Source organism: Plectrocnemia conspersa, unplaced genomic scaffold, assembly GCF_051122295.1.
Source record: "Plectrocnemia conspersa isolate PC_06_02 unplaced genomic scaffold, ASM5112229v1 ptg000005l, whole genome shotgun sequence".
Taxonomy (NCBI): Eukaryota; Metazoa; Arthropoda; class Insecta; order Trichoptera; family Polycentropodidae; genus Plectrocnemia; species Plectrocnemia conspersa.
The window spans coordinates 9,650,761-9,673,060 of NW_028277169.1; the positions used below are offsets into that span (position 1 = coordinate 9,650,761).

At 27.4% G+C, this 22,300-nt stretch overlaps 1 protein-coding gene across 3 annotated transcripts in view; it reads left to right on the plus strand.

The window, feature by feature from the left end:
• The window catches only part of cysu (peroxidase homolog), a 32,052-nt gene extending 10,123 nt beyond the window's left edge, over nt 1–21,929 (plus strand). The window contains exons 5-15 of one of the 3 annotated variants that reach the window (XM_088186325.1): nt 6,033–6,224; nt 6,348–6,544; nt 6,613–6,786; nt 10,886–10,964; nt 14,267–14,412; nt 14,484–14,725; nt 14,929–15,061; nt 17,119–17,581; nt 17,720–17,866; nt 17,934–18,021; nt 20,452–21,929. In XM_088186325.1, the coding sequence (XP_088042451.1) occupies nt 6,033–6,224; nt 6,348–6,544; nt 6,613–6,786; nt 10,886–10,964; nt 14,267–14,412; nt 14,484–14,725; nt 14,929–15,061; nt 17,119–17,581; nt 17,720–17,866; nt 17,934–18,021; nt 20,452–21,816 (3,226 nt within the window). In that variant the 3' untranslated portion in view covers nt 21,817–21,929. Of the gene's footprint in view, nt 1–6,032; nt 6,225–6,347; nt 6,545–6,612; nt 6,787–10,885; nt 10,965–14,266; nt 14,413–14,483; nt 14,726–14,928; nt 15,062–17,118; nt 17,582–17,719; nt 17,867–17,933; nt 19,759–20,451 lie in introns of those variants that run through there. The other 2 variants (XM_088186327.1, XM_088186326.1) reach the window with 2 other exon arrangements.
• The last annotated feature ends 371 nt before the right edge of the window (nt 21,930–22,300 follow it).

Sequence of the window (22,300 nt, forward strand, 5' to 3'; positions counted from 1 at the left end):
TCGAATCAAATTGTTCAATAATTGGCATTCGATTGAGAAATTTTCATGGACTTTTTTTCAATTCTTTACATTGCCTATGACGCAATTCATAATTATTCACAGATTTTTAATCGATCCTGATGGCATAACCCATCCATCTTAATTAATTACCGATAGTAAACAAATTCACACCATCATGGATAAAAAAAACACCTTACAATATTTTTTCAATAAATATTGGGTCACACTATACATCATTACTAAAATATAACAAAATAATTTCGTAAAAATATAAATATAATTTAGCTACACAAAAAATCATTTTTATTTTAATGATATCTTTTTTAAGATGACACCTTCTCCCACTTCTTTTAAGGTAACACCTTCTCAGTATTTTGGTGGTTTTTAAGCATTAAAAAAAATATATTTTAAAAATTCATTATTGCTATCTTACGAATAAAACTAAACTTTAAATTATTATTATAATTATTAATACAATATAATTAAAAATGATTTTAAAATAATTTGAAAAAACATAAAATTTCATCTAAAAAAATCAATATATTATTATAAATCAATGATGAATCATCGTTTGTATAATTTAAAAAATATATTCAGTAAAATTATAAAAAAATATTTTCATTAAAAAAAATAATACAAAAAAGTTGTTTTTGGAATATATTATTTTTATTGGAAATTATTCGGTTCAAGGTTTAAGATGAAATAGATTACTGTATATGTTTTTATTATCAAGATATTATGCTTGACAGCTTGAAGAATTACCAAATCATTGGGTAATTAAGCTATGCCTTACAAAAAAATGTTAATCTAAAACTTAATAGCTCTAAATGAGTAACATACATTAATAACATTTTTTTACCATTGAATTAATTAAAAATTTAAATAAAAACACTACTACAATAAACCAATTATGAAATTTACTCGATTATCTTCACTTTTTAAGATTAACCGGAAATTATAGAACAATAATAAACACGCACAAAAAACATCCATTATCTTGATTATATTTATTAAAATCTATCCATATTTTAAATATTATGTAATACATATTTTTTGTAGTACACCTATATTTTATGGTATTTTCATAATATGTTTGATTTATATCTTTAGAAAATAATAATTAAAACGTTAAACGTTTTTGGTATAATACAAAGTGAGTTTCATAAATTTCGGTCTGCAAAAATTGATTAGTGTCGATAAATCAGCGAGAAGCAAAGCAAAGTTACAACACTGATCCATCCAGTATTATATTACAGTTGATTTTTTAGACAAGCACGGTCGATTAATATAAGTAAAGCATTTTAGTAACACATAAAATATGACCGAGGTGAGTGAACAGGTGTATAACCACTTGCTCCACAAGTGTGTCAGTTTAATTAATTTCGTGGTAAAAAGGTTAAGGTGAACGGTCAAACCAGAAGAAAACGAAACCAAGTGCAGTCATCTTAAATTATGTAACTTTTTTGTGTTATGTAATTGTATGTATATTTATTTTAAGTGTCTATGAAAAAGATTCACACATTACACAAATGTTTCATAAAAAGGGAAACTACTGTGGGAACACAAATAGTTAAATTTTCACTCTGCTTAAAATGATTTTTACACACTTAATTAATATTATCCGTTCTTATTCGAAACCGTAGCTAATCAATAGATTTTCCGCAACGATGCCATTTATTTACGACTTTCAAACTTTCTTTACAGCATCACTATCGAATTATATAACGGATATAATTGCCCTTTCGCCATATTGATTGATTGTGTATGTATTTAATGATATACCTTGATCATTCATCATTTAAAAATATTTGCATTCTATTCAACTATAAACCAATGAATGGACGTTGAGATCATTATGTCAATTTTAAGATGTATGATCTTTAATAATATTGGAGCATATGTTAGATTACTTATATATTTTCTATAAATGTATCTTAGTCCGTGATTTTTAAAATAAAAAAATACATTTCTTTTAAGCATATACACATTATAAAATCATAAAAAGTCAATTTCTAATATAATATAATTAAAATTATATGAAGTTAGTAGGAAATTGTATAAAACACGTTTATTAAATAAATTATATCAATATATTTAATAAACGTGTTTTATGCATTTTTTATTTAACAAAATACTAAAAAAAGACACTTTGATTGATTTTTATGATTATTTATAATATAATATCATAAATTTATTTATAGATAGTTTCTGAGCTATGCATTAAAATATTATTATTATATTTTCGACTACTCATATATTTTTTAAATAGAAGTTCAAATCAATTTGACTCATGAAAACCTTGAAAAAATTAATTCATGCAGATATTAAAAAGTATAGAGAAAAATTAGTCACTCTTTAATATAATATAAATTAACAATAGTTCAATTCATAAATTTATATAGTTATACAAATTTTAGATTTAATTGCTGAAAATATTTGACAAATCATTACTTTTGCTTTGATAAAATACTAAAGAATAGCTTTGTGAAATAATTAATGCTTTATAAATATTTATTAAAAAATAGGTTACATATCTATTTTTATAGTTAGTTTTTGGGTTATGAATTGAAATTATTGGTTTTGATTTTAATTTGTAATTTTATAATAAGTTTCTTAACGATATATATCTAAATTAAATTTATAAAATTATTTAAAAAATATTTTAACCATATTTAGTTACTTAATATAAATTGTTTATAATTTTAATAAGTTTTATAAGTAATAGGGTCAGATAAATAAATTAAATTATAAATAAATTGCTGTAGCACATTTATATAATATTATTATTTTGCTATCTTAAATTTTTTACTAGCTTTAATTTAGATAGTTTTTGAGATCTAATTTATTAATTTTGTTTCTATATTATTGAAATTATATGTTTATTTACATATTTATGCTTTAAAATTCATACTTATCGTCAATTTTCAATACATATTTTTTAATTTTAATAAATTTAAGCAAAAATACATAAAATACAATTATGTACAAAATAAATTAATGTAGTTGATTTCAGTTATATTAATTATTGCTTTTTTTATTGATTTTATTGCTAAACTATTTTGGAAAAATTCATCGTTTTTCAATACTTTTGCTTCGGCTAAATAATAAAAATAGCCTTCAATAGTCAGTTTTGACGAAATACTAAAAAATTTTTAAATTTATTTTACATGATTATTTGCTACAAAATATATTAAATTTATTTATAGATAGTTTTTGAGCTATACATTAAAATGATTTTTTTATTATATCAGTATTATTTTATTTGACTATTTATTTATTTTGCTGGCAAGCGCTTGAAAATAAATAGCATTGGTTTCGTCTGCGTCGTTTCATGGTCACTAACCCTTTCCCCCTTTTGAAAGCGTTAAATCCCTCGATTTAAAAATCCAGCTCGACTTTAAAAAATCATTCTATGAGCTATGGTGATCACCGCTCTGAAAAATATTTTATTCATTTTGGAGTACCACAGAGATTCAATCAAGTCTCTTTGTTGTTGGAGAGGTTCCAAAGAAAATTTCTATGATATCTCTACAAGAGGGAGTACGGGTCGCATCCGTATTTTTATCCTAGTGCCTTTTTACTAGGAGTGTAGGACACAATTTACTGCATTTTTGGCATAGCATCTACTCAATGAAACACTTTTTTAAATTCCTAAGGGGGTGTCGACAACCTGAAAATGCTCTGCTTTTTTCGGCTTCGAGCTTTAGAGTGCTCTAAAGAGTTGAGATCGCGCTCCTTATTCTTGCTCGTAACGAGCAATATATCAGCACTTAACTTAACGAGCTTGCCAGACACAAAGATGTTTTCAGTGATAGCTATGAGGAGCTGGAAAATTTTATGTGGAATGTTGCTTATCTTTTTAGTTATTTTTAATGTTTATTATTGTTTATATAATGGGCATCATGACGCATTGGGGATAATATTTTATTTATAAAGAATAATTAGTAAAATATTATTTATAATTTAATCCTAATGCGACGAGTTACTTATAATTTTAAAAGTTCTCGTTTTTGATGAATTCAAAATAATTTATATATTTATGTTCTATATTTTAATTAAAATATATATATATAGATATATACTATGTATAATATTAAATAAATATAAAAGTAATATATGTTAGATAGTATGTAAAGTTTTATTCTCGCTTCGTCAAAAGGCCTTGCAATTATTTCACTAGTTTCTCTTAAACTTTGTGACTACAGTACAAGGATAAAAATGTCGTTACAATTTTGTTAAAGAGGCACTTTAAATTCAGTCTGGCATCTTCCTGCTTCATGCCACATATACACTAATGTAATTCATTGAGCTACCGCATTGCTTTGATGTTTCTACTTCGCGAATTTGACTCTATGTTGCAGGAATTACCTTTCAGGTCTTTGACTGCTGCATTTTTATCTCTCTAACATTCTCAGTGCAATACACCTCTTAGGCGAAGCAAAGATGATGGTCAGTAGATCGCCATTCTCCAAGTGAAAGTGGCACAGGTGAAGCGCCGATGACTTTGGCACGATACATAGGCAATAGTAAAGATCTACGTGATCCGAAGCCCAAGTGTCCACTTTATTTATTTATTACACCCGTCACTCCCTTGTTTGTATTGACAAGTGATATTGCATTGGAATTTCACACAGGCGAGTAAAAGGCATGTCCTCGGCAATTATCAATAAATAATGCCCTTAAACAAGTTTATTGATTTTGATCATATTTTATCGAGTTGCTCTTAATCAGCTGTGTGTTATGGTCTAATTTCATGCAATCGATGCAAATATTGCATTGCAAAATCACGCACGCGACATATCTGGGACACGCGCGATTTTTGCCCACATTCAGCAGAAATTCGTTTTTTGCCCATGTGTATAATATGTGTAGCGAGTGAATGTTGAATGACTATAAATATAATGTATAGGGTGAATAAGGTCGGCGATGGACCTTGGGAAGTGGTTCATTATTGCAACTTTCTTATTCGTATTGTATTATTATATACATGTTGATTCACCAGGATTAATTAATTAAAAATATTATTTTTGTGACAAAAACATTTTATGTAATTTTTTTATATTTTTGCTATATTTGATTATTTAATAAATAATTAATGTATGTATATATGTATATAAAATATCAATTAAGCTACTAATTAATAATTAATTCGAATAAAATTTGCATCAAAATTAATTTATAAATAAACATACGCCATTTAGATTGACAATCAATGATATTGATAACATGGTATCGCTGTATGAATTTTGGTAAAAGGGCAAACCGTATAATAACCATATAATAATACACAATTTCCGTCTAAAAGTAAACACGTTCTTGTTAACCTTTCATTGCGTAATTGATTGATGTGATATTTAATGCTTACAATTCCAATAGCTTACTCTTAATGACATATAATAATCGATAATTACATCACAAGTGTTTCGATACACTGCGTTTCTCAAGATCAACTGGTAGAAAAAATCACATGAAAAGCGCAATTTTCAATTAAGTTTAACGAACGTTAATGATCCGAATTCAGTTCTGTTTTTCTCACGTTAATTGTGTCTGACACTTATAATTGCTGCGCTAATGAGTGTCATCGTTAAACGGAGAAAGTGTTTTAAAAATCATAGTTCAATGCAAAATTAAGTTAGAATGCGGAAAGTCTGTTTTGACCCTGGGTCATATTGACCCCAAAAGGCTTTAATTATATATTATACAAGCGAAATGGCGATAGTTGTCCGACCACACGCTCGCTAACAATAATAAACCGTTGTATATTATCTAATAAATAACGACAAGTTTTCATAACGTTATTGTTGGTAAAAATTTGATTACTGGTAAACGTATGTGTATTTATGTTGCATAAACTAAAAACGTTGATAATGACAGGGCAATTTGTCAGATTGTTAAGTTAAATTTACGTAAGTAATAACGCATGACAGTAAATTAGAAAGACTAACTAAAATATCTCTTTATTATAAATACATTATAAATAATAACGCTGTCTGTCTTAATAATTGCTTTATTGTGAATATGTTTTTTTATAGATATGGATTGACTTATGAAGACGTCGAGAAAGGTCTTCCATTGATTGATACATCAAAGACGTTAATCAGAGAAGTATGTCCTCCATTCTTATCAAACGTAGAATGCAGAGCTGGAAAATACAGAAGATTCGACGGACTTTGCACAAATTTGCAACATCCAACATGGGGCGCCACAATGACACCTTTCCAAAGGTAAGCTCTTACTTTATTTATTTTTTATGATCGGAGTGGAAAGCTGCTGCTTTCTCAGTGTCTCAATAGTTCTCAAACATTTATATTTATGATTTAGTTATTAAACAATTATATTTTTCAAAGGTTAATCGCTCCTTTGTATTCGGACGGAATCAACGCTCCAAGAATGTCGGTCACGGGCAATGAACTTCCATTGTCTAGGGTCGTCTCCAGAACCATGCACCCTGACGAAGGCTTCCATGATCACGCCGGCACCGTTATGGTGATCGCTTGGGGACAATTCATGGACCACGACTACACTTTGACGGCTACACCGTTGGGTAAGCAAGCGCATATGTATCAAAAAAATATATATTCCATTCTCTAAATATATTATAATCATTTTTAGATCCATTGAATCGCAACGATCCTGAGGAATGCTGCAATAGACCACCGAATCAAAAACATCCTTACTGTAACGAATTGAGGATACCTGACGATGATTACTTCTTCAGGCTCTTTAACATCAAATGTATAGATTTCGTCAGAGGTTTTCCATCGCCTAGAGAGGGCTGCAGACTCGGTGAGTTAAATCTATAATATAACCACACGACATCCGGAATAAGTTAATTTATGTGACGTGTATGTTTCACGAAATTAAATAGTGAACATATCAAGGTTCAGCGTAATTGAAAGTTTCGGACATTCGAATTGTTTGTTATATAACTTCACAAAGGACGCGAACGTCACGTTTCTCTTAAACGCAAATTATTGTGCGCAAGATGAACCAAGAGAGTTTCAAAACGCGTGGGAATTAATACTTTATTACATTTATTAATCTGATAATTATAATCTACTTAGTGAAAGGGGCTGATTTTAATTTTATTTTTATTGTGGTAGCTAAATGGGCGAAAGTCCATATTAAATTTATAAAGCTTTGTGAACGTACCGCTTTAGTGTAATCGAGTTATAAGGAAAGCGGTCCACGCTATATAATTAAGATCACGATGGTGTGCTACTTCTGAGCTGAATTGTTCTTTGTGATATAATTTGTGTAATCGCTCAAATAGCTGATGATATCACTTGCATCACATGTAAACATTCACATGCAAGTGTATTCTTGGTGGATCTATTATTATAAAAAATAGGAAATATTTAATGAATCGTATTAAATTTTTATATCATTTTAGAAGCTCTACAAATATTTTCGTTCATTAATCCAATATATCGGTCTTTGCTACTTTGGTGAAAATTGCTAAATCCGACAGCATTACATAAAAAAATCGGAATGTATGTATTAGAGCAAGTGAGAGATAAGAGCATGCGATCTGCATGCCCTTATCTCTCATTCACTCTCGTCACTTAACACGCGAGCGATCGAGAGGGAAGGTATTTCACCGCCTGCCTCTGATATATACTATTGTAAAAATCCAAACCATTGATTGTGATAAAGCAGGTAAATGTTTCTACGTTTCATAGCTCTTTATTGTAGTTGCTGTAAACACACAATATTGTTTTGAATAAGTACTATTTTTTAGTACTTTTTCCAATATTTTTTTCTAATTTTGAGTTCATTAGTTATATTTCCCACCACTTTTTAATGTAGATTTTATATACAATATAAAGCTTAGGTCTTTCTCTTTATGATACATGTAAAATTGGCTGCGGATTTTTGCGGTTTTTAACACATTGCATACCATTATTCTTAAAAATGGGACGGGGCTTTATCGCGAAAGTTAGGACCTAAACGTTTTAAACTATTATAACTTTTTAATTAGACAACGTGCTAACGTCAAATTTAAAATACAGTTTTATAATGATTGTTATTTTTTAATAATATGATCATCATGGTAAAATCAGTAAACCTCAAATTGTGGATCGTGGACTAATAAAATAAAATAAAAATTTGTTTAGAATCACCAAATACCGATACCGAGTATGATAAAATACTAGTCAAATACTTTTTCTTATTAAAAGAACAGCAAATATCAAACTTTGTGACATATACAATTTATTTTTTATTTTTAACACTTGACGCTGCGAAATTCGCACGACCGTTCAACACGTAAATCCTCTTCCTCGGGCCTACAAATTAAGAAATACTTGAAATACTTATTAAAATAAAATTGCATGAATTAATTCATGAAAAATAAAAAAAATAAAATTTTCTATAATGTATTTTTTAACACTTATAATATTATATATTTGACTAAGAGCTCTTATGGAATCAACTAAAGTGGAGAAATAATTTTGGCCGCCCAGATATGCCAAATACCCCACAGTGCGACGTGCGAGTAACACTTTTACAATATTTGTATTATTATTTTTTTGTCTAGAAGAACTATACTCTATTTGCGTTAACATAGACAGTTCGAGAGCTATCTATTTCATAATTATTCATAATTGAGAAAGAAATGGCAAGTTTAGGTTTACGCTGTTACTTTTAGCTCTAAATCGCACGATACGGATATACGTTCGATTGATTGATAAATAAAAAATATAGTAATGATTTAAATTTCTATAAATTTGTTTAAAATATAATCAAGATATAATATAATATAATAGGCACGTAAACACAAGCTATGATAAAATGGATTGCTCTCGAACTGACTGGGTTAACGCAAATACCTTATAGTAAAAAATGATTCAAATTGTATTTTTATTAGTGCATAAACATAATATAATTATGTATATTACAATTTATTTCAGGTAAAGTAAGATTTTAGACTGTATTTTAAATTGTGTATTTTCTATTAAAAAATTATCGTTTTGACAAAAATACTCAAAAAACTTAACTTATATTTAATGATAAACATAACATATTAAAGGCATAACATATAGGTTTTAATCTAGATTACAATCAAGTGTAAAAATATATTTTTTTTAATGACAATCTCTAAAAAATTACTTTCTTTTATTTTTTACTAGCTTTTCATTTTTGTTATTGTAATATTAATAGTATAGATATTGTTATAGAAAAAAATAAGACATGCTACACGGTTGCGTGCAATTGAAATATACTTTTCCCCAAAAATTTTCAATAGTTTGATTTAGATATTTAACATTATGCTCTAATTTCAAATACGATTTAAATATATAAAAAAATAAAAGTAAAACTTTAATTAATATTAATAGTATTTTTTAGTATATATTTTAGTTAGAGAAAATATAAAAATTATTAAAATTGCATTTTTATTTATGTGATCCAGCGAATGTGTATTTTTCAGTTAAGTTATACTTCTACTGGTCTTAATATAATCTAACTACAATTCATAGTTTTTAACAACTTTTGGTTTGGCAAAAATACTCAAAAAACTTCAATTATATATGTTATACGTTTGCATGTGATTAAAATAGATTTTTTGACCAAAAAGTTTCGATAGTTTAACGTAGATATTTAACATTATAATCTAATTTAAAATACGATTTATATTAAAAGATATACGTAAAATTCTATTAAATTATTATTAGTATTTTTTTTTAAATATATCTTTTGGTTAGAAAAAATAGTAATACGTTTTAAAAGTTGTATTTACATTAGTTTTATTATAATTTCACTAACTATTTCTGTTAAACCATATTCGAATGTATTTTAACAGGTAGATATATATTTCTGCTAGCAAAAAACAATGTAACTGATATATGCTATTCTAAAATGTTTATGAAACTCAATTTGACAGTTGCGAATTGCCCATTTGTTGTTCAAATGCATACCTAACCCTTATGAATAAACCTAATGAAAGATGATTTACTTTTAAGGCTTCGATTAGGTCAAGATGCGTTTGGTTAATTCGCTAAAAATATATTTTTACGAGTAATACACATTCACTGTAACATATTTACTATAATGTTAAACATTATTGAAGCATAAAAAATGTTTTAAAATGTAAAATATTTTGTATAATTTTTTTTACAAAATATTGCCATTTCATAGAATAAAATCATCGTTCTTAACATTTTATTATAAATATAAATAGCACACAGCTTAAAATATTTTTTTAAGGAAAAACATATTTTTTATGTGGGAAAATCGCAACAAAAAAATGATTAATTTTTACAAAGCTCTCATTTTTTTATTGTAACTTTGATATTACTAAAATTTTTTTGTAATTATTAGTTTAAAATTAAATCATAACAATGCTCTGTGTATTTAATGTTATTAATAATTACTTCAAGTAATTTATTATTAACATTAAATACACAGATCCGGCTTTGGTATAAAATCTAGTTATCTAGATTTCTAACGCATCCACAAAAAAATCGTCATCGTCAATACAACTTTCTATCGTATATAAAGTAATACAAACTGCATGCATGTTAAACATACTAACATATAATCTTTAAACAGAACGCAAAAACAATATTTCCACACATGTCACATAAACATTTTTTTTTTTAATATTTTGACAAACATGTGATGCAATAAGCCGGTCAATTAATTACGTTTTATTGATTAATGATAACGCTAGATATACATAATTGATTCGTTACGCGTTACAAAACCGGCGTTTGGTTATAATAGGCGGTTGTTAAATTTTACCTCAAAAAAGGCAATTAAAAAAATCAGCATTAACCTACTGCCCGAGGTGCGAACGTGCCGTGTTTACCTGTCGTGGTCGATTAACATCATCCAAACTATTTGTTGTATAACATTAACTAATGTTTTATTTGTTATGTTTTAGGATCTCGCACACAGTTCAACACTCTCACAGGTGTGATCGATGCCAACACGATATATGGTGTTACAGAGAAATTTTCAAGGTGTGTAAAATACGGAATTTATTCATTCATTTATGGAAGGTTCTTGAAATCATCTTTTAATTTGTAATAAGTAGAAGTCTCTAAAGAAACATTTGTATTTTATTGATACTGAAAAACATTGTAAAATATCGTCGATCAATTAGAATCAAAATCAAAATATTTTCAATAGCTTAATAAAAAAAGTCTTTTGTAATAATTTTAGTCCTAAGTTTTAAAAATATTGTTCTTAATATCATCCACAAATCCGACAAATTGTTTTTTAGTAACTGCATTACGATTCTAAGGTATAATTTTAACGCCGTTAAAATAATCACCCGTCGGAAAACTCTTCTTAGATTTGCTCTCACGGAAGAAGATGCGATGAAACAAAGTGCCACTCTGAGCTATAGCCCTCTTACATGTGAAAACTGTTGCAGACACGTAATTAAAAAAAGATGTACGAGATATAATAGAGATGCTCTTCTTTGTAAAAATTTTCACCGCTTCCGCGTTGCAAATCTCGTGATCGATTTAATTTTCATCATTGAATTAAATCCGGTAGCCATATTGTATAATTCTGACATTTTTTATACGGCTAGACAGTTTGATTGGATTTTTTTGATCAGATATATTGCCAAACATGACCGTGCTCGCATTAATAACTGATCATATCGTCTCAAAGTGGGACACAGAATCGTTGCGACACGATTATTGACATTGGTTGAAAGTCTTAATTTTTTAATTACGGTTAAAAAAATCTGAGAAGCAGACATAATTCATCAACAACTCATTATCTATTTTGGCATAGTATAATTAGGATGTAAGCTCTGAAATATAATATTTTTAACGTTATAAATCAGATTTAATAATGTTGGGAAATTGTTTCAAAATACATGAATACAAATCGTGCATATTAGGAATAAAATAAAATATTTCTTATATTTTAATACATCAATTTCACACATTTTTGCCATAAATAGATGATAACTCAATTTATTAACCATTATTTTTTATTTATATATTTTCTTTAAATATTATCAAAACTGTCGAAATAAATAATTTGAATTGCCTTTTTATTATATTATGGTACAGTTATATTGTATATATATAAATAATACATTTTGAGAATTAATTTCTATAAGCTCTATTTGTATTTAAATATAGTAATAATAATCGTGAAATTCTATTTATATATAATTTTTAAAAGACTTTTTGTCAAATTAAAAGACTTTTTGGTCGAAATAAAAAAAATATTTTCAGTATATATATATTTTTTTTGAATAAGGTTTATAGGTTTATAATAAAAAAAATTCGAGAATATATGCTATATATTTGTTTCAAATTAATAAAAATAATATATGTGTTAGGGCTTATTCAATTAAATTAAATTTAGGTAAGACTTTCAAAAAATGACAAAACAAGACATTATCTGTTTTTATTTTTTTTTATAAAAAAATTATGATTTTACTTAAAAAAATATATTTCAATATGATTTTGAATAAAAAAATCATAATCATTATCTAAAGCATGAAAATCACTTTAAATTGATTGAATATGCTTAATGTATTGCCACCAATTATCAAATGTATAAATAAACAAATTTTAAGTGATTTGGCAAAGCAAAAGACTTAAAAGACGATATATTTTGCCGAAATTGATTTTAAAAAAATATTATAAATAAAAAAAATTACTTATAATTTGTATTTGCTGTTTTATAGTGAAACATACAAAGTAATGTTTTAGTATTATTTTATACATCTAAAAAAATTGTTTCTATTTTAAAAAATAATAATTGTTTTATAAATAATAAAACTCAACTTTAAATTAATAATATATGCTATAGTATATGTTATAGTTTATTATAATCAAAAACACAACATAATTAAAAATAATTTGGTAGAGCAAAAGCTGAAATAACAATAAATTTTGTCGAAAATTAAAGTACCTTTTGTTAAATAATTAAAAGTACTAAAAATAAACGCATAAAAAATATTAGTTTCTAACATTAATGGTTTTATAAGCAAAATGCTAAGAGGCTTTTTAGAGAATTTGTTACATATACTATATTAATTCATAAAATAAAAAAATATTATTATCTAAAGCACAACACTTAACTTCAAACAACAATATGTTTTATGTATTATAATTAAACATAAAGTGTAATTATAATCAATTTGTAAATAAGGTCTTGAAAAATTTAACTTATTTACTGTTGTTATTAGATATTTTTATGATTTCATTAAAATCGATTTGTAATTAAAAACAATTTTTAAATAATATGTCAAAAAAAATCAATGAATTCTGCTGAAAAATATGAAAATAAAATCTCTTATAAATAATATAATATTAAATAACTTTAACTTTATTTTTTTATAGCTTGAATTATATTTAAAATAATTTCATGGTTTTGTTCTACAAAATACCTAACGCTTTTTTATAGATTTTTATATTTAATCAATTTTTTAAAATTTGAAATTTTATGTTCATCATATTATAGAACAATACATAACTTTTATAATCAATCAAAAATAGTATATAGATACAATTTTAAAAAAAGTACTAAAGGTCAAAAGGCTCAAAAAATGATAAATTTTGTCAAAAATCATAAAAAAAATAATAAAAGTCCTACTTTTGGTTACGTAACTGATGTTGATAGTTTTTTCTCAGAATATATTAATTGTTTTTAATTTAAAAAAATACTTTGCAATGTTTTAAGATTTCTATTCACATAATAAATTTGTTTACAATTTAAAAATATTTATATGAGGCATAATACACTACTTTAATTTGATTCAATATGTTTTAAGTATTATAAGTATATTATAATCAATTATAAAAATTAGGCGTGTATTTAAATCTCTTTTTTTTAAATCATAAACACTTTTTTTAATCATTTTCACTGATAAAAAATATACTGCACAAAAAATAAATTATTCAATATTCAATAAATATATTGAACTTAAAACAAATTGTCACTTTGAATAAATAGTTTCCACTTAAAATTATTATTTTGCACTAATAATTAATACATTACAAGTGCATACTATAAAATTTTTAGTGCAATTATATATACCCCTAAAATTTAATCATAATTGATTTTTAAATAATTTAGTAAACCAAAATTCTGAAAAAAACGTATAACTTATATTAAACCATATAAAAATCAATTTGCACAATATTATAGTATTCATTTTTGACTATTGAAACTTTTCTTTTTTTATTTATTGTCAAGAAAATAAATATCAACATAACGCAGCCAAAAACATTTTTATTTAAGTATTTCTTAACACGATAATAATTATATAACATATTTTAACTTGCAGAAAATTGAGATCAGGATATGGAGGCTTACTCAGAATGAATCCAGTTTTCGAAGAATACGGACTAAAGGATTTATTACCTCTGAAACTCGACTATCCAGATGAAGGATGCACAAGACCTAATAAATCGATGTTCTGCTTTGAAGCAGGTATTTATACAATCGTAAATGGATGATCAAGTATTTTTAGACGCAGAAAGTTATCTTAAATTATATTTTAGGTGAAATTCGTGTAAATGAACAGCTCGTTTTGACTTGCATGCACACTTTAATGGCAAGAGAGCATAATAGAGCAGCAAGAGCATTATCCGAAGTAAACCCACATTGGGACGACGAAACACTCTTCCAGGAAGCTAGAAGGATAGTAATCGCTACAATTCAACACATCACCTATAATGAATTCTTACCCATTCTGCTCGGCAAGGAAGTCATGGAGAAATTCGGACTGTTACTGCAAAAAGACGTACGTTCATAGATCGACGATAAAGATACAATAAACAATAAATCTCTCGGAGCAAAATCGTTTTCGACTTCCGAAACATTAAAATTGTTTTATTGCCAGTCATGGAAAACGCCCAAAGGCGCTGCTGACTCAATTATTATGAAACGATTTAGTTTAGATGTTTTTATTATTGCATGATTATAATTTATTTATTATAATTTTAGGGTCATTGGGATGGATACGACGAGCACATAAATCCAAACGTGATTGACGCGTTCTCCGCCGCTGCCTTCAGATTCGGACATTCTCTTTTGCCGACCGCCATTGAGAGATGGTCCAAGGCTCACAAATTCATCTGTGAGTTGTTTGTTGCAATATGTTTACAGCGAAATTTAATTGAATCATTAAGTCAATTAACTAGATTTTCGATACTCTTTACACCTAGATACCTAGATTTTTTATCTCAGTATTATACACATGCATATTTTCATAGAATGCTATTTTTTTGAGGCGCTGGGAAATTTCTTAAGAATTAAAGTGCAGTTATTAACAAAATAGCAGTAACTGCAATATATATATATATATATATATGATTTTTAAGAAATATTCTCTGATTATCAGAAAGAGAAACCGTACATATATTATATATAATTATAAAAGTTTATATTATTTTATGTAGCCTACAGCATATAGTCTTACAACAGTTTTCAGCCATTATTTATTTTGAATGAATTTAATGTATATACAATGTGTATATAACAAAAAAGCAGAGAGTAATAAGTTAATATTTTCTTGGAAATCTCGGGAATCGAGATAGCAAAAAGCATTAAATTCTCGAGTTGTCTTAATATAGAATCTCTAAGTACATAGGTATTTTTTATCACTTATTTGTATGATTCTTCTTAATCTTTCTTATTTTTATTATTTACGGCTAGCTATTTATATTGACGCTTTTGTATATTTATATCAGTTGTTCATGGATATTATATTCTCGAGTCATTAAATCTCTTTTCTTTTCGAGGGACATCAATCATATTTATATTGTATTTATAATACTTGGCTTAAATGGATCGATTCTTTGTCTCTCTATAGCTCTTAAAACTCTGAACTCTAAACCATTTATAAATACTGAAAAACTCGAGATTTAATTAGCCACATTTGTGATCAAATGATAACAACAATTTTATTTTTTTATTGAAAAGCCTTTCGTTTTATTCTGATTTATATATAAGTATGATACATACAAATATCTGTAGAATTGGAGAAGAATCGTGAATATATGTATCAATAAAAACAAAAATTAATTAATAAGACATTAGAAAACACCAAAGTGTGATTTAAGACAGCTTTTTTAAGAGAGATGCAAAAGTTGGACAGTCAGACATTTCATTTTCATTATATGATTCGTATTATTTCATTAAATGACATGCATTTTTCTGGGCACATTCAAGGATGGAGTGGTAGAGAGAACTGCCCCTACATAAACCCTCCTCCTTCCAAATAGTCCTGTTTAAAATCTACGTCAAAAGCAATAAATTCGTGCCTTCGCAGTTTAAACGCTCGATTATCTAGCGTTTCTATTAAGACTTTTTATAATCGAAATCTTTTTAGAATCCAATAAAGCATATCTAAACCAAATTTTGATTAATAGAGCGAAAAAAAACAATTCTACCTTCTTAGAAGTCAAAAAATCACGTCAAAAGCAATAAAATCGTGCCGTCGCTGTCGTATTAGAAGCACGCGTTTATCTAGCATTTATTTTAACAAGATTTTTATGTAAATATTACGACTTTAAATAAGTAAGAATCAAATAAAGCATATCTAAACCAAATTTTGACCAATAGGAGAGCGCAAAAAACAATTATTACTTCTCAGAAGTCAAAAATCCACGTCAAAAGCAATAAAATCGTGCCGTCGCCGTCGCAGTGGGAACGCTCGTTACCGAGCGTTCCCACTGCGACGGCGCCGACACGATTTTATTGCTTTTGACGTGAATTTTTGTCTTCTGAGAAGTAATAATTGTTTTTGCGCCCTCTTATTGACCAAAATTCGGTTTGAATACAATTTAACCAATACTTTAATATCAAAAGTTCATAGTTATATCAGTAAAGATGTCATATTTTTAAAACTGGATAATATCAACGTTCTATGCTGCTTTTTCTGCCTATTTTCTCCTAAGAGTGTTTTCGCTACGACAGCGACGGCACGATATTATTGCTTTTGGCGCGGATCAAAGATCAAAAAAATCATTAAAATTTTTTTAATTTTAATTTATAAAACACAAAAAAAATCAATGTAGGTTTCTAAAATATGTTTTTTATTCACAAAGAATTAGGTTACAATATTCAAATTAGCTCTTCATATATCATGTTAAAGGTTTTTATTTTATTTATAATAAAATTTAATATCAACAGCTTCCAAGCGTCTCTCCGATTTGATCCGTCGTCCACACGATTTGTACAGAGCCGGTATCTTCGACGAATACCTCATGGGTCTGATGAACCAAGTAGCCCAAGCTATGGACGATTCAATCACCCAAGAAGTCACCAATCACTTATTCAAGAAACCTGGTGCCAGGTTCGGCATGGATCTTGTATCCTTCAATATGCAGAGAGGCAGAGAATTCGGACTGCCCGGCTACATGGAGTTCAGGAAGTTTTGCGGACTTCCAGAAGTAAATAACTTCCATGAACTTTCCGGGTCCATGACCAACGAGACCATTCACAAGTACGAATCGCTGTTTGAACACCCTAGTGATGTGGATCTTTGGTCTGCTGGCGTTTCTGAAAGACCACTGCCAGGATCTATGCTTGGGCCGACGTTCGCATGCATCATCGCTACACAATTCTCGTACTCGAGACGTGGAGACAGATTCTGGTAATTATTAGTATTTAGGAATGAATAATTTGATACAAACTAATATTGACAGAAATGAAATAAATATGAGCCGATGGGGCGTAAATAAAATTTGTACAAAACCTTTTGTAACAAAAATATTGATTATTTATTATTTAGGTATGAATTACCCAACCAACCATCTTCGTTTACACCCGAACAATTGAATGAATTGAGGAAGGTTCGCTTGTCTCGTGTGATTTGCGACAACACGGACATCATCGATACCGTTCAAGTTTATCCTATGGTTCTTCCAGATCATGAGATGTAAATCGTATAATAATTAATTTAATATTTTAATATTTTAATGTGCTAACTGTATCATTGAATGTAGTAATCCAAGAGTGCCATGCCGCAGCGGAATCATTCCATCGATAGACTTCTCCAAGTGGGCAGACTACAGCGCTCATCACAATCCTTATGTGAGTAATTTTAACTACAACAACTATCGTCATGGAAAGAAATGATCAACGAGAGAGCAACATTATTTATTTAAATTACGAAAAGTCAACATATGTGAAACGTTATATTTCAATATGTCCGTATATGTCCAATCTTTCTTCAACAACTTTTCTTCGATGTGACTAATGACTTCTTGTTGCTGTTCTTCGATTCTTTCTTGTGTGTAAATATTTTATTTTAACAAACTTTCTTGAACTGCATGCTCTTTTTACTAACACTGTACAACAATTTTGCACTAGATTTATAAATAAAATTGCAACTTATTTTTAAGATATTGTCGATTATGTAGATATTTTTTTTATTTTTATTTCTATAAAACACTAAGATCAATCATTGGGTATAATAAATTTATGATATATAGTATTATATATAACATGTATTTTAAGCTTATCTATTCCTGTATATATTGACTTTTATCTTTAGTTTTCTTTTATATTATTTTTTTTCTTGATTTTCGGCAAAAATAATCGTTTTTCAACATAAGTATTTTGAAAAAATACCCAAAATAATTTAAAAAAATAGTATTGCGTTTTGTTAGATAAAATAGTTCATATTTTTTATGTAGAAAAAAATATGATTTATCAAAGATTTTATTTTTTATAAGAAAAATATGAATGTAGAGAATCTATTTATGGGATTATTTTTTGGTAGTACGTATCTTTCATTGGATTGTTTTATTTATTTAGATGAACGGCTTAGTAAATTTTATACGCACGATTCGTGCATTTTCAACACTAACATTGACAAAAAACTCAAACATATTTTTGAATAGGATTTTTTTATTGAATATAATAAAATAAAACATACATACAATTATAAAAAAAGCTGTGCTTTGTACCTAATACTATGATTGAGTATTTAAAAAAAAATTAAAATCAGAATTTTCGGTAGAAAACCCCACTATAAAAAATGTTATAAGCAACATTTTAATAAATTATCGTTTTTGAACACTAGATTTGACAAAGTACTCATACATAATTTTAAATAAAGTTTTTGCGATTGAATACAATGCACTTACACATACATATGATTATTATAAAGCTGTGCTTTAAGCTTTATAATTAATTAATAGATTTTTAAAGCATAAACAGTAAAAATGTCGATAGAAAAATCAGTTGAAAAAAATTCAAAACCATAATTTTCCCTATCTATAGATTATATATGTTATTAGTTTTTCTTTTTATTTTAGATCTCATCATTCTACAGTTAATTTCTGACAAAATAAATATTTTTAATTGCATTTTCATAACTTATTACAATAAACTATTATACATAGTATATAATACTTTCATATGAAGCTGAGCTCTATTGTTCTCAAAAATATGATTTTTTAATAAACAGAAAACCTGATTATTTTATAAATTAAAATCACTACAAAATAATTTAATATATTATGTTTACATAATGGATGCGTAAATATTATATTTCGCCAAGAATACGCTAAAATCAGTTTGCAATTTTACAAATAAATCTTTGTGGCAAACATCTTGTTGTACAGTGTATGTAACATACACTGCTTTTTTCTTCACAAATATTATTTCTTTGCAGCAAGTCGTTGAGGACGAACCCGAAATTGTAGAATACAAGTAGAAAGCTTGCAGCAGACATTCTTCATATATCTTGCATGTTATGCGTTTCTATCTATGTTTATAAACACTTTTTAATCTATTACACGCACATTGTTTTCTATATCACTTTATTTGTGTTCATTATTTAATTTATATCATTCTCTCATCTCTATTTATTCCTTAATATTTCATCTCTTAATTATTATATCATAATACTCATTGATTTTTCAAAAATCATTTAATGGTAAATATGTACAAATTTTTCTTCAATAATATTAATGTGTATCTATTTTTTATAATATTATATGAAATGTGCATTTTTACCATACAACGATGTCATATAATTTGTTATTATATACAAATTGCCATTATATTTAAACGTAAGGGAACGAGATTGCACAATCGGACAAAATAAAGATTGACAAATTTTTCATATACATATATGATATAAAAGGAAATTTATAAAAATCATATACCCAGTAACTACATTCATATTCCTGAGTCACGAATATGAATATATTATACTTGAATTTAATAATAACTTATTGTCATTCATAATAAACATATATATAGAAAATTTGCCAGTCTTTATTTTTGGGTAGAATATTGTAAGATAAACTTTATAAGATGCATTGTAGATTATTTTTATACTGAATGTAAATATGTTTTTTATATATATAAATATATTTTTTAGATATTAATATGTTGTTTTCATTGCACCTTTGAGTAGCGTCGTGAAGTATGTATTTGATGGTTTAATTTATGTCTGTAAATATATAAAGAACGCAAATATATAAATTTCTATGTATATCCATATTCTAGGTTCAAATTAATGAAACTGTTGAAAATTCAACGACAAAGCAAAAGAATATAAAGGATACGACAGAGAATCCGAAGAATTTTGGACATTATAAAAACTCATTGAGGCGTAGAAGAAGTATCAGTAATGATACAGTAGCGAATAATACAGAAACTAAGGCAAACGATTCACAAACAGCTGCTGTTATAGTCAATCAAGTCACTGGAATTGATTCTAACGAAAAAGATATTGCAACAACTGAAAACATCGTACCAAAAGATCAAAGAAATCACAGAACACCGCAAAGATTTGATCTGCAATCGAAACAAGAACGACGTTTTTATAACAATCCAAATTATGATTACGAAGAAGAACAGGTAATCGACGGAGAAGAAGAAAATGTGGAAAACGAAGACGAATATTCAGATGAGAATAATGAAGAAAAGTTTGTTCCAGATGATTCAAAGAATCAAGAGATCGAACCAGAAGAACACAAACGGTTGGATCACGGAGACGAAGAAGATATTGATAACGAAGGATTCATTAGAAACGCAGACTTGGAACAGCAAAACGTTGGTGAGAGTGACACAGAAACCGATAATGATAGCAACGACGGTAAAGAGCAGCAAGTCAAATGCTCTGGAACTGACGGAGCCAACAATTCTGATAAACGTGATCAATACAATGATGAATCTGTTAGGAGGGATTGTGAAGAGGGTGATTCAAATTTGGAACAATTAGATGAAACCGAAGAGGATGCAAATGCTACCCACGACGACGATGGCACGTCTGAAAACTTGAAAGAACAATTTGAATTCATACCACTTACTTATTTACACTATAATGCTACTAATGTCCAACCGAAAGATGTGTTAAAACCTAGTAAATTGTTTGATTTTGATATCAATATTGAAGACTCTACGTTGGAAATTGAAAATATTACTCTTCCTGATACAATATTTGGGTTATATAAAAACGGATTCGATGATAATGCGAATAATAAAAGTGAAAGTGAAGAAAATGAACATGATACAAATGATGATGAAGACGAGGAGGAGGAGGGTGAATCGTCAGATGAAGAAGATGAATCAAACGATGAAGAAGATAAATCAAACGATGAAGAAGATACATCAAATGATGAAGAGGAAGAATTTGTTCCAGGCTATGCACAATTTGATTCTTTATTACTGAAAAAAGATAATTTAAAAGAAGCTGAACAAGACGATAGTAAAAACAAATTCGATTATTACATTGAAGATCCTGAATTGAAGGGTAATATTGCTGAAATCATAGATAAATCTAAAAAGACTGAAGATGAATCCGGATCTATCGAAGACCCAAGATATAATTATTTCTGGAGTTTAGAATATGGTCAACCTAAAAACTAGTATTATAGTTTAAGTAAGTAGTGTGATTTTTGAACATTAGTATTTAATTTATTTGTTATTGTTATTTGTTTATGTTATTTATGTATATCAAAATCAGAATAAATATATGTACTGAACCAAATATATTTTATTTATAAATTAAGGAGCATATAGAAGTGGAAAAACAATTTTATATGGCAGCCGACATGTGTCACACAGACGAGAAAATATAATGGAATTTTATTGGCCCTGGTGGCGAATCATTCAAACGGTCGAATTTAATTTTTCATTGATTTTTCTTAAGCAATGTACAAATCTTTCTTCAATAATATTAATGTGTATCTATTTTTTATAATATTGTATGAAATTTGCATTTTTATCATACAATGGTGTCATATAATTTGTTATTATATACAAATTGCAATTTTATTTAAACATAAATGAAAGATATCTCGCAATTTGACAAATTTTTCATATTCATAAAAGGAATTCGCAGCGAATGCAA